Source organism: Podarcis filfolensis (genome assembly GCF_964270895.1).
Source record: "Podarcis filfolensis genome assembly, chromosome: 3".
Classification (NCBI taxonomy): domain Eukaryota; kingdom Metazoa; phylum Chordata; class Lepidosauria; order Squamata; family Lacertidae; genus Podarcis; species Podarcis filfolensis.
Window position 1 is genome coordinate 97630554 of NC_139606.1, and position 17120 is coordinate 97647673.

General features: G+C 44.3%; 1 protein-coding gene across 5 annotated transcripts in view; it reads left to right on the forward strand.

The window, feature by feature from the left end:
* The window catches only part of KCNH1 (potassium voltage-gated channel subfamily H member 1), a 230935-nt gene that overhangs the window by 36302 nt on the left and 177513 nt on the right, over positions 1-17120 (forward strand). For 3 of the 5 annotated variants that reach the window (XM_083605028.1, XM_083605031.1, XM_083605029.1), the window contains exons 4-6: positions 168-296; positions 6844-6962; positions 8674-9069. In XM_083605028.1, coding sequence (XP_083461154.1) covers positions 168-296; positions 6844-6962; positions 8674-9069 — 644 coding nt within the window. The remainder of the gene's footprint in view (positions 1-167; positions 297-6843; positions 6963-8673; positions 9070-17120) is intronic. The other 2 variants (XM_083605032.1, XM_083605030.1) reach the window with 1 other exon arrangement.

Sequence of the window (17120 nt, forward strand, 5' to 3'; positions counted from 1 at the left end):
ATATGTTTGCAGTCAGTTGTTTCTGCTGTTCTGCTGTCACCATATAACCTTTTGTCCTTCTGTTTGTTTGCTGAAGCAATGCCTCTCCCCGTTAAACAATATGGTTGGCATGCTGTACAGCTTTTATGTCATTGACCAGTTTTTTGTGTGTGTTGTTTTTCCCCCAGGGACTCCTGTTTGGTTCTTTGTGAAAATTGCTCCAATTCGAAATGAACAGGACAAAGTTGTTTTGTTTCTTTGCACATTCAGTGACATAACAGCTTTCAAGCAGCCAATAGAGGATGATTCGTGCAAAGGTTTGTTCTTGGCTCTTTATTTTTTTGGGGGGGGAACACAAATGCATATTTAAAATATGTACAGTGGAACCTTGGTTTGCAACCGTTTTGGATTACAACCATTTTGGATTACAACCACGTCAAACCCAAAAGTGCATGTCCCTTTTTTTTAAGATTACAACCCATTTTCTTTGGATTACAACCCTTTTTTTATGGAGGCCCCATTGGCAAAAGTGTGCCTTGGGTTACAACCTATTTTGGTTTCCAACCGTACCTCCAGAACGGATTATGGTTGTAAACCAAGGCACCACTGTATGTATTCTGGTTTTTTAGAATTCAGCGTAACCTAATTTTGCAGAGATTTCTTGGCTCTGTCCATAGAATGATTAAGAATCAGACTGAAGTAGCTACAAATCAATGTATTTGTTAAAAGCCTTTATAATGCTGAGTGTTGTTAGGAGACCCCTAGTTTCCTCCCAAAGCTACAATACCCAGAGTTCCCAGAGAAGAGGGAATGATTGACCTAATAATTCTCAGGAGCCTCAACAAACTTCAGCTCCCATAATCCTTTGGGGGAAGCCGTGACTAATTAAAGTCGTATCACAGTGCTTCAAATGTGTGTTGCAAATGTGGCCTTAAGAGTATAATGGGGAGGGACTATAACACTGCAGGGACGTGGGTAGCGCTGTGGGTTAAACCACGGAGCCTAGGACTTGCCGATCAGAAGGTCGGTGGTTCGAATCCCTGCAACGGGGTGAGATCCCATTGCTCGGTCCCTGCTCCTGCCAACCTAGCAGTTTGAAAGCACGTCAAAGTGCAGGTAGATAAATAGGTACTGCTCCAGCAGGAAGGTAAACGGCGTTTCCGTGTGCTGCTCTGGTTCACCAGAAGCAGCTTAGTCATGCTGGCCACATGACCTGGAAGCTGTCTGCAGACAAACCCCGGCTCCCTTGGCCAATAAAGTGAGATGAGCGCCTCAACCCCAAAGTCGGTCATGACTGGACCTAATGGTCAGGGGTCCCCTTTACCCCCTTTAAGGGTGGGTTTCATTTTTTTTAAATTTAGCAGTCTAGAGAAAGCTGCCCAGCGAGGAGGAGTTGTGCTTGGAATTTGGGAAACTCGAGTTCAGATCCCTGCTCAGCTATGAAGTTGTCTTAGATGGCTTTCAGGAAGCTACTGTTTCTCTGTGTGATGCATACCTCTCAGGATTGCTACTGTTGTTTATTATTATCGATTGCAAAATTAAATCCTAGACAAAGCTCTCAAAGTGGTTTAACGATAAAGTATGATATAAATCAATACAAATGCAATCCTTTAAAACAGGCCTCAATGAAGCTACATTTAAATCAAGACAGGAGATAAAAGCAGCTATCCACTCAATAAGTAACTAGGGAAGGTTAGGATCTCTGGCTCCTTGTGTGACATAGCTGTGATCACTGCTAATGCAACCAAAGACAGAAACTGGCATCACTATTGAGTAGCTTCCTATTAAAAGGTTAGCTATTGATTTGCCCAAGTGATTGTGAGTAACTGAAGCAGATGTGTGCCTAGTTAGTGACTAGGGACAGACAAATTCAGGAAAGTGAAGAGGGGCCTATTATCTTGAGATGACATAGGGGGAGACATATGAAACAGCAGGGAGAAGCTGCTGTTCATTTCGAGCGCAGATGCTAGAAATGCTAATGTTTAAAGAAATTATAGATCTGCTGTACCCCATAAGCTTCTCAATTATAAGCTAATGTTTGGGATGCACATCACAGAGCTGATTCGCTTTCTAAAGCTGCCTATGTTCACCTTGTAAATGAAACAAATGGGAATCTTTAGAAGGACACGTACTAAATGTAGGTTCTTGAAAAAAATGTCCAGAGCAGTTACGAGAGAGGGAGAGAGACTGAGATGTAAGAGTCCTTACTCTGATGCAAATCCCAGCTTTGTGCATATGCCGCTTCTGACCCAACTAGGTGCCCCACAGTAGGTCATAATGAGTCCTGGACTCTTCCATAAAAGTTTTGGGAAGGATTCTGGGCTTACTCCAGCTTTGCATGCTGCATCTGCCTTCCTATTTCCCTTTTTAATTGCTCCTTCTATCCACTTTCATGAGGTCATTGCTCCTTGAGGGAGGGGACAAGTGGTGGCACTATAAGTAGGCATGAGGAACCTCAGGCTGGGGGGCCAAATGTGACCCTGCAAGCCCCTCTATCTGGCCCTTAGGACTCATTCTATGTTCTGCTTCCTCCTCAGTCACACCTCCCCTCTCCAGGTCACCCCCCCTCCCGGCCTTACTTCACAATCTCTATTTGCTTGGCTGGAATATGTCATCAAACTTTGATAATGCCTTTTGGTTGCCTGGATGGAGTGTGTTTGTGTGTGTGTGTGTGTGTGTGAGAGAGAGAGAGAGAGAGAGAAAGAAAGAAAGAAAGAAAGAAAGAAAGAAAGAAAGAAAGAAAGAAAGAAAGAAAGAAAACAGAGGTTTTGCCCTCTTTTGCCTTAGGCCACCAGACGTGCCCCCTCCCCGAAGAATACCCAAGTGGGAATGTGGCCCTCAGTCTGATAACAGTTCCCATCCCATGCACCAGAGTCAAGTTGAGGGTCAAACAAGTTGAGGGTCAAACAATGGCAGGCCTGGGATATGGGCCTCAGTCATCTGCTGTGGGGTCAGACTGGAGAGGAAGTCAGGACCAAAAGGTAAACCAGGAGACAGGATAAAAAAACCCAAGAGTATCCAAGGATGCAGGACCACATCAGGAGCATCTTGTTGCTCAAGCAAGGCTCAGCTGAATCACGAAGTCCTCTTAAAGTATAGGAAGCGCACAAATGGTCAGCCCAGGTTTTGACAATTCTCCCCTGTGGAGCTGCCAAGGGAGTTGCACTCAGGTCATGCAGCAGCTGAGGATGACTGAGCCCTACCTTGAATAAAGTGTGCTAGCTGGACCAGTGGTCTGACTGAGTATAAGAGGCCTTCTTATGTTCTGAGCTGAGTTTAGAATTAATTCATCTTAGTCCAAAGGTTTTGTGTTAACTTGAATGCAGTCTGTGCTGAGTAACAGTGGGTCGTGCTCATGCCTTGGATGAGCTGTTCACTGTCGTAATGAACCAGACTTTGATTGACCGCTGGATGCTCCCAGTGCTTATCGGTCACTCAGGGCAAAAAGCCCTGAATGTGGTGACACTCCTGAACAGCAGATTAGCAAGAGGAATATAGGGATCTGCTTTAAAGCAAATCAGACCATTGGTCCATCTAACTCAGTATTGTCTACACTGACTGGCAGCATCTCTTCAGGGTTTCTGGGCCTGCCTGGAGATGCCGGGGCTTGAACCTGGGACCTTCTCTATGCAAAGCATGTGATCTGTCACTAAGCTAAAGCCCTTCCCCATTGATTAGCCCTGGTCAAGGTGGTGTTGGAAACAGTTGCTTGTGCATGAGGCTTAGTGTTCTGAATGTGAGATTTGGGGATGCATTCTACTAATGGGGAGCTGCTGAGGTTCACACAATAGACTTAGCTCTGCACAATTTTGGACTTTTCAAAAAGTATTTGAACAGCCTCCTCACTATTCCCCATGGCACAGAATGATCTAATGTTGAAATTTCCTCATTTCAAAAGCAGCTTGTAATGTGGCAAAAGGAGGGGGAAGCTGTTGTTTGAAGGGGAAAAAAAAGCAAGTTTAAAACTGTAAACCTACATATACTTCTTTGGGAGTAAGTCCTACTGCACTGAATGGGAATTCAGAGTAAGTATGAATAGGACTGGGCAGCACCAGGTTCGCAGAAAATCTAGTGTCACAGGTCTTTGGATCCTCATGCTGTGCCACGGGGACAGAGCCTGGTTTTGTGTAGCCCCAGCCTTGGAAGTTCTTCTTTCCTTTAATGTCACCCCACTGCTAAAAATAATGAACTGTTTCGCCTGCTATTGGCATTCTGTGCTATAGTCTTAAGTCTGCTGCACTTTCATTTGCCTTCGCTGACTAATGAGAATAATCAGTCCTTGTCTATTTTCTGTGTATGGGAGACAGCCATGCCTCTCCTCGGGCTTCTGTAGTGATGTGTTGTAATGAGATTAAGAGAATGTAAACATGGATTCCTGCATTCTAGGGTGCGAGGGGACATTCTCAGTCCTTGTTCCATTATAGATGTTACTGATTTTAGCCTTCCCTCTGGTTCGCTTCTCTTCATTCTTGCTATTTTACATGCATGATGAGAACTCTTATCCTCTTATTTCTTCTATAATATTCCAGCCTTTCTCTTATCTAAAACCAGGCAGTGCTATACAGGGACTGTAGTGAGATAAAGCACTTAGACGATGTTTTTTTAGAATGGGAGCTCTCATTGCTAGTGTTGTCTTGTGTTTGAAGCCATGCCATTTGAGCAAAAAGCCCCCTTTCTCTTTCAAAAAGCTGCTGCTTGTTTGTATGAATCTAGAACAAATTAAAAACGATATGGCCTGTTGCCTCATCATCACACAAAGGCCCGTAAAGCAAGCCAGTAGGTTCAGCACCACGGACAGCACCAGCGGTTAATACAGTTTATCCACCACATGCATGCATTTAGGTTGCACGTCCAAGCATGCTGATCTAGAAGTAAGTCCCATTGGACTTAATGACTTACTTCTGAGTAGACATGCACAGGATTGCACCTTCAGTGTCAGAGTCAGCAAGCCTTAGTTACAGTATCATGGCAATTGTTCATTCTTCCAATTACTCTTTGCATAAACACAAGAAATCACCTTGTAGCTAGCTGAAAATACAACTGTGTTCTACATGGCAAGCTGCTAATGGGAGTTCCTCTCCATGCAGACAGAGCAATTTTCACACAATTGAAATCTGCAATAAGACTGTAATATTAAGTGAGTTATTCCAGTGCAATCATGCAAAGAGAAGATGCAGTCTACACCATACTCTGTGATCTGGTATCATTCATTCACAGTAAACTCCTAGTCTCTCTCTGTGTGTAACATCTTTCACTACATGGCTGCAAACAGTGCTATGTTCTGGGATGCATGGAACTTTTGTGCCTCCCCTCTTCTTGACCCTAGCCCCACCCACACTCAATTTCTGTAGCTCAATGGTAAAGCAACTGCTTGGCATGAAGAACATCTCAGGTTTAACTCCTGGTGTCTGGGGGAGACTCTTGCCTAAAAGCCTGGCTAGCTGCTGCCGGTCAATGTAGACAATACTGAGCTCCAGCTGCTTTTGGACTACAGCTATCATCATTCCTGAGCACTGGTCTTGCTAGCAAGGGATGTAGTCCAAAAACATATGGAGACCCAAGTCTGGGAAACACTGAGCTAGATGGACCCATGGTCTAATTAGTATATATGTGTCCCATGTCCTTTCCCATGTATTAAGAATGTTACAAAAGCCCTGCTGGATCAGACCAAAGCATTCTGTTCTCACAGTGGCCCTCCAGATGCCCATGGGAAGCCCTCCAGTAGGATACATGCTCTATACTCATGTTTTGGTATACAGATGCATACTGCTTCTGATTCTGGAGGTAAATATGGCCATCAGGTCTACATTGATAGCCATACCCTCCCAAGCCTTATAAACCCAAGTTTATACAGAATTATTGACATTATGCCTCACCTACATACTTCATCAATGAATTCTCATATTCCTTGTATAAACATAAGAGCTAATCCTTCTCAATCCATGGTCCTGGAAAGCAGCAAACTCACAATATAATCCGAGGGTTGAAACTCTACTTTTCACCATTCTGTGTCTCATTTGTTGGAGGAGAAAGGTGGTAAGAGGAGGGCATAGCTGTAGTTGTGCAAATTTTGGCTTACTGTTGGAGGGGAAGAGGGACCGAATCCATATAATTAATATAATATAATATAATATAATATAATATAATATAATATAATATAATATAATACCACATAAGCACCAGGATAGAAACATTGAGGAACAAATAAGAAATGAAATGTGACAGGAGTGGTGATGGTCTGGATGCCATCCAAACACTGATAGTTATTTCCTGTCACTTCAGTGAAATGAATAGAAGTCACAGAATCACTGCTTGGTTGATTACTCCATTGGTTGTTTTTAATGAGCCATTATGCATCACAGTGTTACTTCATTAAAGAGAACCCTTCTTATTGAACACAGCAGAGTAAATGTATTAGAGCAGGGATGGGTAACCTTTTCCTTCTTCCTGTTGAGAACTGTATTTCTTGCAGTGGTTATCTGTCAGTGGACAGAGCCGGTGCTGCTACATACACAGCTGAGCCAGAAGTGTTATCTAATCTGGGATAAAGGCTGACCTGCTTCAATTTTCACCATGGCTACTTCAGATTAGAATTCCCACTCCCAGGCAGGTCTACTCAGAATTAAGCCCCACTAGATTTCACAGATGTAAACTCAAGTATACAGAGGGCTATTTTTTATTTCTTTTTGTACCGCAGACAAATACTGTCCCTCTTTTGGAAAGCAAGGGAATTTTTTTTTATTTCTCAAGGAAATCTGATGGGACAGAACCATGGGGATGATTCAGGATATTCCTAGAATTGCTTTGCACAATATAGCTGGCTGTTTGTAATAACCGTTGTGCAATTTTTTGTATCGCCTTCAGGCTGGGGGAAGTTTGCTCGCTTAACCCGTGCACTCACCAGCAGTCGGGGAGTCCTGCAGCAGCTCGCTCCAAGCGTACAGAAAGGAGAGAACGTCCACAAGCACTCCCGGCTTGCTGAGGTAATGTGTGATTATTAATGCCAGCCCACTTGAATCAATAGTGCCCGACTCTTGGGAACAGCTCACCTGAATTCCAGTGACAAAGGAGGTCTATTTGTGGGATGTTTGCTTGGAGCGAATTGGTGGGAAATCACGGGGATTGATAGGGGGCCACAAACTCCACCTGCTGCAGCTAGTGTCCCATCAGTATCAGCTGAGTGTCGCAAGATGAGTCACTTTGAGGTGTGGAGGGGCAGGGATAATCTCCACAAACACACTGGGCCTCTAGTGCCCTCTGAGTGTTATGATATCATGGTGCCAGAACAACACCCTTTGGAGACAAAGTTTTCAAGCAGCAGCAGCAGCAGTGGCAAGGAGGAAGCAGACTCATTCCCTAGTCTATCCTGAGTTGGGTCTTCTGCCCTAGATCCTTCATCCTGTCCCTTAAACCCTGGGGCCTGAAGCAGGTGCCTCACCTGGCCTCAAGGGTGGGCCACATTTGGAAGCATTGAACTGGTGCAGCTCTTGGAGTGCCTTATAAGAATGCACCTGCCAAATCTGAATGTAGCAGGTCCTAAGATTTGTTGATAAATGCCTGCATATCTTTGACTTTGCTAACACTTGGAAACGTTAAGTAAATGTCCAAGCAGAGAGCCAGCGCATTGACTTTTTCATAGAAAGCAATGCTGCTGCAGTTCAGGATTTTACCTCCACTTTAAGTAGGCCATATACTCTTTGCTAGACAATTCCTTGCTAAATTGGTGCATCGGATTAGACTTCACATAAATTTAAACCAGGACAGCTGGCGAATTCATTGTAAATAATACAGTAAGTTCTGTACAAATGAGTTGTGTATAATTATTTGCCAGTTAAATACTGCATTCATTATTTTATATCGCCGAGCCCACGTCTAAGCTCCAGTGCATTCCAGCACACTGGGAACCAGTAGACGTTGTAGAGGAAAAAAGAGCATAAGGGGACTTTGAAAGGGGTCAGATGTGTTTTGGGTACAGTCTGACCGTGCTGCAGGGCCCATAATGCTTCTGGTCTCCTAATGGTCCTACAAATGTAGGAGCAGCACTTGATTTAAGTCTGCAAGAGCAACTGTAACAGATACCAAGGGCCTTCTGGCGGTTCCCTCACTGTGAGAAGCCAAGTTACAGGGAACCAGGCAGAAGGCCTTCTCGGTAGTGGCACCCGCCCTGTGGAACGCCCTACCGCCAGATGTCAAAGAGAAAAATAACTACCAAACCTTTAGAAGACATCTGAAGGCAGCCCTGTTTAGGGAAGCTTTTAATGTTTAATAGGTTATTGTATTTTAGTGTTTTGTTGGAAGCCGCCCAGAGTGGCTGGGGAAACCCAGCCAGATGGGCGGGGTATAAATATTATTATTATTATTATTATTATTATTATTATTATTATTATTACATCCAGAAAGAAAGCTAGAACATCTGCTGTGCATCAGTCCCAACATCTTCAGGTAGGGCTGGGATTGTCTCCTGCTGGAAACCCCTGGAGAGCCATAGCGCGTCCGTGAAGACAGTGCAGAGCTTAAATGGAACAATGGCTTGATTCAGGAGAAGGCATAGATATGGTTAGGATTGCTCTATGAGTCATCATGAGCCTTTTTATTTTATTTTAAGGAAAGATGGCCCATGTGATAATTGAAAAAAAAAGCATGCTGTTTTGTTTTTTTAATATTGAAAGGCTTTTCCTCTTATTGTTTTCCAAGCAGGTCCTGCAATTGGGCTCTGAAATCCTCCCTCAGTACAAGCAAGAGGCACCAAAGACCCCACCACATATCATTTTACATTACTGTGTTTTCAAGACCACTTGGGATTGGGTCATCCTGATTTTAACCTTCTACACGGCTATTTTGGTCCCGTACAACGTCTCCTTTAAAACGAAACAGAACAATGTGGCCTGGCTGGTAGTGGACAGCATTGTTGACGTCATTTTTCTGGTAGACATTGTGCTTAATTTCCACACCACGTTTGTTGGGCCAGCTGGAGAAGTGATCTCTGACCCAAAACTGATTCGCATGAATTACTTGAAGACATGGTTTGTCATTGACCTTCTGTCCTGTTTGCCGTATGATGTGATCAACGCGTTTGAGAATGTTGATGAGGTGAGTTTTGTTTCCACTTGTCATCTAATCATTTACCAAGATCGGTTGACTGGGGAGAAAAATCGCTTTTTAAACCAAAAGTTGGTTAGTTGCTCTCCATCTGCACATGTGCTTAAATAAATGTCATTCTGCCTTCCTAGGCTGCAACCGCTAATTGATTGCAAATTCTCAAGAAATTGCAATCAATTCACAATAGTACTTCACAAAAGTATTTATAGATTTGTTTGTTTTACAGGCAATGGGAGGTGCAATAAGCTAATACCTCGTGAAACGTTGAGACTGAGATTTATATAATGACCTTTAGTCCTCAGATTCATTAAGCATTTTTGTGCAGCTTTATTTTCTTTATCACTGTAACATATGAATGCAAAAAATATAAAGTCAAAACTGATTGAAAAAGTCACTGTCTGCCCCATGTTTGCTTGATGGCTTCTCCAGTTTCAGCAAGCACTTCATCTGTCTTAAAATATTAGGCTCAAAAGATGCTAGAGATGGCTTGCAATTGAACAGTTGTGTGTCGAGACCCTGCAGCCACCCCCTCGTTGGGAAATAACTCACACAAGGATACAGATATTAGGTTAAGTTATTGGGCAAATTTGGCCACAACTTTATTGAATTACAGAATGTGAGCGGTATTGGCTTATGCATTGATTGGACCCGACTATATCTGACTCCTGCCCGCTGCGCCGGATGTCCGGTAAGGGTAAACCACTGGTAGGGTGAGCCCTGTCGATGCAAACAAACTCGAGCTTCCCCTGGTGTTCCCATAGGGGTCATGTCATGGCCCTAGCCCCTGACCGGGCTTCAGACAAGATCAACACCCCCGGATTCCTTTAACGGAATACCCTTAAGCATGGAGGGGCAGGTGATGGCCACACCTCCCCTCCCCCACACAAGGTCAAACAATGCCTAACCGCAACCCTAACAAAGTTGTGACGATTGCTACAAGGTAGGCGAAAACCAAGTGGCCAGTGCCAATTTGCCAAGTGGAAAAATTCCTACCAGGCCCCTTGGACAACCAAGGCAACCAACCGAAGTCCATAGCAAGGCCAGTGCCTAACCTGCAAATCGGGAGGGGGGGCGGGTGATTGAGGAAGCGAGCCAAAGAGGAAGTCCTCTAGCTCGCTCCTTGGTTTAAACTGTCCCGGCCATGCCCGCCCCCAGCCAGCGGATTGGCCGACTGGGCTCTGACGTGGCCAGTCTCCCCCGGGCAACGGGGGACAAAGTCTCCCGCCCCCGGTGGGGAGTGGGTGGCCACGTGGTCCACCACAACTCCTCCCCACTGGGAAGTGGAGCAGATTAGCCATGCACACACACTCTTCCAGATCACATTTTAACAATTCAGAAAATATAAGACCATGGAAAGTTTCCCATCCAGCATCGAACCAACAGCTATCAAAAGCCAAGGGGCGGGAAAGCAAATGTTTAACCAACTTTTTGAAAAATGCAGCATGGAAAAACTTGACAAACCTTGCTAAGAAACAAATTCTAGAGTTGCCATGCTGCCAGAGCTAGCCTGGGATGTTTTGCCGTTGTAGGCAAAAGGCCTGGATGCCACCCCTCCTTCCTTCCTGGCCTTGCCATTGCACCCACTGCTGCCCGCCCTGCCACTGCCACTGCACCCTCACCTGCAGCTGGGCCCGCACTGTCACTGCAACACATTGGCAGTGGCACTGGTGCTGTGGGAACAGTGAGAGCAATGGCGCAGTGGCAGTGTGGGTGAAGCCTTGGTGGGTTTGGCAGCAGCAGAATGGCAGGGTCGGGTGGTCAGATCTGCCATCGAGGCCAATGGCTTGACCTCGCCTCATTGATGGGCCGCCCCGGATGCTGCAAAGGGAACACCTGGCTCTGACTGCTTGAGAAGTAACTACCGGAAGAAGCAGCAACTAGATAAGGCTTCAGCTCTGGATTCGTCAACAGGCAATTCTACAGGAGAAGGAAATTTCTGCCTTCCCAGGCTACATTGACGTTGCTCAAGTGGTTGCTTGGCTGCTTGGAGTTGTGAGTAGGAGGCGGTGTCTCTGGGTCATGTTAGATTCCATATGCTGGGTGTCTTTTCAGCTCTACTATGTTGATGCCTGGTGTGTGGGTGTGTAAGGGAAGGGGTTGTAGCTCAGTGGCAGAGCATCTGCTTTGCATGCAGAAAGTCCCAGGTTCAATACCTGGCATCTGCGTGTTCAGGGCTGGGAGAAAATACTGCTCCCCCCTTCTTTGGGTCAGTTTTATTCATTTACAGTGGACGCTTGGGTTGCGAACATGATCCGTGCGGGATGCACATTCGCAACCCACAGTGTTTGCAACCCGCAGCGGTGCATCTGCGCACGCGCAGGTTGCAATTTGGTGCTTCTGTGCATGTGCAAAGCGTGATTTTGTGTTTCTGCTCATGCCTGATTGCCGAAACCTGGAAGTAACCCATTCCAGTACTTCCGGGTTTGACGCGGGTGGCGCTGTGGGTTAAACCACAGAGCTTAGGACTTGCTAATCATAAGGTCGGCGGTTCAAATCCCCGTGAGGGGGTGAGCTCCCGTTGCTCAGTCCCTGATCCTGCCAACCTAGCAGTTCGAAAGCACAAAGTGCAAGTAGATAAATAGGTACCGCTCTGGCAGGAAGGTAAACAGCGTTTTTGTGCGCTGCTCTGGTTTGCCAGAAGCAGCATAGTCATGCTGGCCACATGACCCAGAAGCTGTACACTGGCTCCCTCGGCCAATAAAGCGAGATGAGCACCGCAACCCCAGAGTTGGCCACGACTGGACCTAATGGTTGGGGTCCATTTACCTAACTTGAAAAAACACAACTTGAAGTGTCTGTAACCTGAGGTATGACTGTATTTTTAAAATTTAGTTTTTATTAAAGGTTTCCTTGTGAAGCAAAAAAGTACATACAGGCAGCCCCCTGTTTATGTTCCGAGGCATGCATTCGCAGGTGAAATTGTGTAGAAGTGAAACCCATGGGAAAAGCCTGCTAACACCCTCATTCTGCCCTTTTAGTGACGTTTCAATGACACCTGGGTCACTTCTGAGTTCAGCGCGATGCGCATCTACACAGTCATGCACGTATTGAACGTGCGTAAACAGGGGCTGCCTGTATAGCATACCACTTTCAATTCATAGTCTTTTTCACAGTTCATTTGCGTTCGGTATGAGACACTGCTGTCATAGACATGATACGGTAGGGGGAAGAAGAGAGGGGAGAGGGGGTGAAGAGAGATGGGGGGGGGATAATGATATCTCATTCTATTGCATAGTGTTTGCTCAGGGGGTTTTGTGCCAGCATCACACAAATAGGTACCGTATTCATATATTTATAAAAGAATGCTGGTGGAATCCTGGAGAGCCATTGCCAGTCTCTGTAGACCACACTGAGCTAGATGGATAAATGGCCAGACTCAATATAAGGCAGCATCCTAAATTCCCAAGCATATACATTTCACTTGCTTGTGGGCTTCCCCCTTATTCTTAATGCCCCAGAGTTCCCTCAGAAGAAGGATTGATTGTTAAACCCTTCTAGGAGTTGTAGCTCTGGGATGGGAATAGGGGTCTCCTAGCAGCTGTCAGCACTCTTAACTAACGACAGCTCCCAGAGTTCTTGGTGGAAAGCCATGACTTGTTAAAGTGGTGTCTTAGTGCTTTAAATATATGGCATGAATGTGTCCTCAGTAGAATCACAGACTCATAGAATCATAGAGTTGGAAGAGACCACAAGGGCCATCGAGTCCAACCCCCTGCCAAGCAGGAAACACCATCAGAGCACTCCTGACATATGGTTGTCAAGCCTCTGCTTAAAGACCTCCAAAGAAGGAGACTCCACCACACTCCTTGGCAGCAAATTCCACTGTCGAACAGCTCTTACTGTCAGGAAGTTCTTCCTAATGTTTAGCTGGAATCTTCTTTCTTGTAGTTTGGATCCATTGCTCCGTGTCTGCTTAAGTGTGTTGAGTTCAGTTCTGGGACAAATCTGCTACTGCTGCCTGCTTGTTTCCCCCTGCCCAGAAACAAAATCCAGCACAGGCATCTGCTTCCAGCCCCTTTGGCTGAGTCACATGCATCATGGCAACTGACTGACTTTTGGGTGCAGGGATTAAGTGAGCTGTGCTAAAAATGATCAGACTCAGATCTGATTTGTTGGCATGCTCTAGCAAGTAAACGAGTGAAACCTTTACATGACTACGTGACCCATTAGAGACTGATTTTTCACAACACCTCAAACTTAATGTTTCAGATCTGATCCACATATTCATCTATGTTGATACAGCAATGGGCTTCTTCTTTTTTGTGTACTGTCAGGTTTACAGTCCTCTGGAGCCAGTAGGATTCTTGAGTTTATCACTAGCTTTATAGGACTATCCTTCTGTGATTGTGCATCACTACTTCTTTGATTCATTGCTCTGGCTGTTCTCTTTCCTCACAGAGAACTTTTGTGATGTTGGAGGGTTTCGATTTTTCCCTCTGACACCAGTCAGGGTCTGTTGATCCTCCAAATATTCAGCGCCTTCTGAATGGGGCATTTACTTGGTAATGCGAAGCAACGTTTGCTTAACCAAATAAATTAGAGAAAAGCTTGATGTTAGGCAAGGAAGATGTTCAGCTTCCAATCTAAAGTAATGGAGGAGAAGCACAGAAAACAAAGCACAACCTTCACCTCAGTAGAAACAAATGTCATGTACTCTGAGAAAGGAGAAGTGGTGGAGCTCGAAATCTGAACAGAAAGCAGAAAAGGAGATGGAATGGATCGCGAGTGAAGTATTGCAAAACTACTATGTTCACAGACTACATTGGGTTGGCCCGAAGGCCTTGTTAATAGAGTTATCTCCCATTCCAATACAAGTGGAAACTTGCTTTATATAAGTGTGCCTCATTATTATTATTTCTTCAGGTGAGGGCTACTTTATCATAGTCCAAGCCCAGTGCAGAAAACAACTCCAAAGTTTATGAAACGATGTGTGTTTAGGGGGCATACCATATCTGTTTGATTATTTTGTGGTGTCTGAAAATATCGTATTGCAAGTTGCATTACATTTGGAAGATGCTGGAGCACACAGCTTTTGCTTTGGGCAACCAGACCATCCTTTTTGTAAGCCAGACTCTCTTTTCTTGTTGCCTGAATCAACCATTCCTAAGCAGCCAGCAGAACGCAAAAGTTATCAGTAACCTTGTAAAAAATTAATAAATAAAGCATTGAACCATAGGGCTGGACGACATATCGACATATCATCCAAATCCGGTTTGAAGTCCATATCAGTTTCATAATTTTTGACCTGGCAATCATGATGTGTTTGTGTGTGTGCTATGCAAAAAATCACAATGCGGGAAAAACTGTGAAGCCTCTATATAGCTCCATCCTTATTTCAGGCATTATGATATATTATATCACAATGTTTATCTGGTGATATATTGCGATGATGAAAACTGGATATCGCTCAGCCCTAATGTACAGGGATCGCTGAGCCTTCTTTGAAAGGACGTTCCACCAATTTGGTGGTGCCATCATGGAAAAGATCCAACTTCTGAAGTAACAACTTCAGACTTCTTAAAGCAAAGTACGTGCAGCACAACTTTAAATCTTCCCACAACCCAATCCCCTATTGCAGCAGGAAGAAAAGACGATTTATCTCCGAGTTGCTATTGAAAAGGTGTTATTTCTGCATCAACTGACAACGTTAAACTTTTTTTTTAAAAAAAAAAAACTTGACAAAGCAGAGCAGCCTACATAAGCCTCTCAGTCTATATTAAGCCGAAAGAAATTAAGGTCTCAATTACACCCCAGGGATAATATATGGTGATATCATTTGTCAAAGAAGAGCAAATTGAGCTTGTTATGTTGGCATTGCTTTGGAAAGGGGCTGTCAGAGCAACCCTTTAAACAGCATAGAAAGGAATATTGTTCTTTGTGACCCACTGTGTCGAGGCAGTGAGTGTCTTGGTACATGTTGAACAGCCCAAAGGCAGTTGGACTACCGTATTTTTCGCCCTATAGGATGCACTTTCCCCCCTCCAAAGATGAAGGGGAAATGTGTGTGCGTCCTATGGGGCGAATGCAGGCTTTTGCTGAAGCCTGGAGAGCGAGAGGGGTCGGTGCGCACCGACCCCTCTCGCTCTCCAGGCTTCAGGAAAGTATCCGCAAGCCTTGCAAGCCCGATGGGAGTTCCCGCGGGCTCGCAAGGCTTGCGGGCAGCAGCCTGCAGCCCGAAGCACGGGGCACCCTCCTGCAGCCCACAAGCTCGGGGGACAGCGGGGAGGCGCAGCGCCGCCATCCCACTGTTCCCCGACCTGGTTTGGAGGCTGGCGTCCTATAGGGCGAAAAATACGGTAATTTGACCAAGGCAGTAAGGTCCAATGGCTACCTGAAGAGCAATGGACACAAGCATAAAGCTGTGAAATGGGGAGAGGGATCAGGGAAAGAAAGGAGAGAAATATGTGACTCCTGAGCATCAAGGAGTTAGAACATTAGAACATGGGTAGTCCCAGTTTGTAGCTGGTAAGGGTTTGGTAATTCATTTATTCTCTTTATCCTAATTCCCGCTTTTTAAAAAGAGCATAAAACCATACACAATTCAAGAGAAAGCTGAAATGATTAAGAACTATCTTTTTATGCTCTTAAAATCAAACAAGGTTTTAATTGGGTTGATGTTGTGAATGTCATTTTAAATTTAATTTAATCCTTCTGTAAGGCAGTTTGCAACCCATAGAAATGAAAAAAGCATGCAGCAAAAACTGCATCCCACAAGAATTCAATCCGAATGAACCAGAATGAAAATGGTTAAGAAACAAATATTTTAAACCAATTAACATAAAACACAAACCTCCATTTCACATAACATGAAATATTTTTTTTAAAGATAATCAACCCAGTAAAATGTCAGCAAATAATAAATTGCATCCAACAATGGTAATGAATAGTTTAATAATTATAAATGGTCAAAACAACAGTGGCAAAGACCCAAACGAAAGCTAGTTGGTCCACTGAGCAACCTATAGCAGTTGGACCCAGGAGATTAGCTCAGCCATTTAATTGACCAATTGCGCAGCCTTGGGAATTTTCCTGGAGCTGTGGTGAGAGATGAGAGAAGACGAATGAGACAAGAAGTGTGAAGTATTTCCCCCCATTATATGTGCTCAACAGACAACAAATAAGAATGAGAGTAAAACATAGGCAGTCCCTGGTGCATAGCATTGGAATGGAAAGAACATATTTCTATATTCTGTTTATGGAGGGGGTGGGGGAACTGCTTGAGAATGTGAACTTATGTGAATCTGTCATAGCCTTGCCAGTTTTAATTTGGCTCAGGAAAGATATAAATAGTCTTCTCTTTCCATACTTTCCTAAAATTGCTCATATTCTGTCATGCACTGAGGGGATTAGATAATGCTTTTTGTTGTGGTTTATAAAAATCGGAGGGCTTGCAGTTTTTCTTTTTTAAAAAAACCACACACAATCAAACTGCTTCCCTCAGTTACCATATTGTATTGCAATGATGGTATGCCTACAGTGTGCAAAGGCAGTGCTCCCCCCCCCACAGAAAAATAGGTGCCGCTACTCACCATGAAGTTGTTACAGTAAGGGCCACACTTTTTAACAACAAAAAAGAGGTGCTGGTACTGCATACCCTTGGGTACCCCCTGGGGGAAAAGCACTGTGCATAGAGAATGCAGTTGTAGGTTAACCAGCAGCTGGTCTTGTGGCACATTAAAGACTAAGACTGTACTCAGGTAATTCAATGGGACTTACTTTTGAGTAGACATAGTTAGCATTGTACTGCAATGTTAGTCATACTTGGAGGTCACTTAACTCCTAATATGACTTAGTTGGCTATCATCCCAAACAATTTATTTATTTATTTTTAAATATTTTTATTAACAATTTCAGCAAAACAAAAATTTCAAAACATACAATATTCATTATTCCCCCCCCCCCGAGATTTCCCTCAGCTCCTCTCTCTGATTTCTCAGCACATAATTATTCTCTGCATGTTATAAACTTGTACATATCCTTACATTACCTATCTATCATGTTATCAACCAATAATTTTGTGTATGTTTATTCAAACCCTGCCA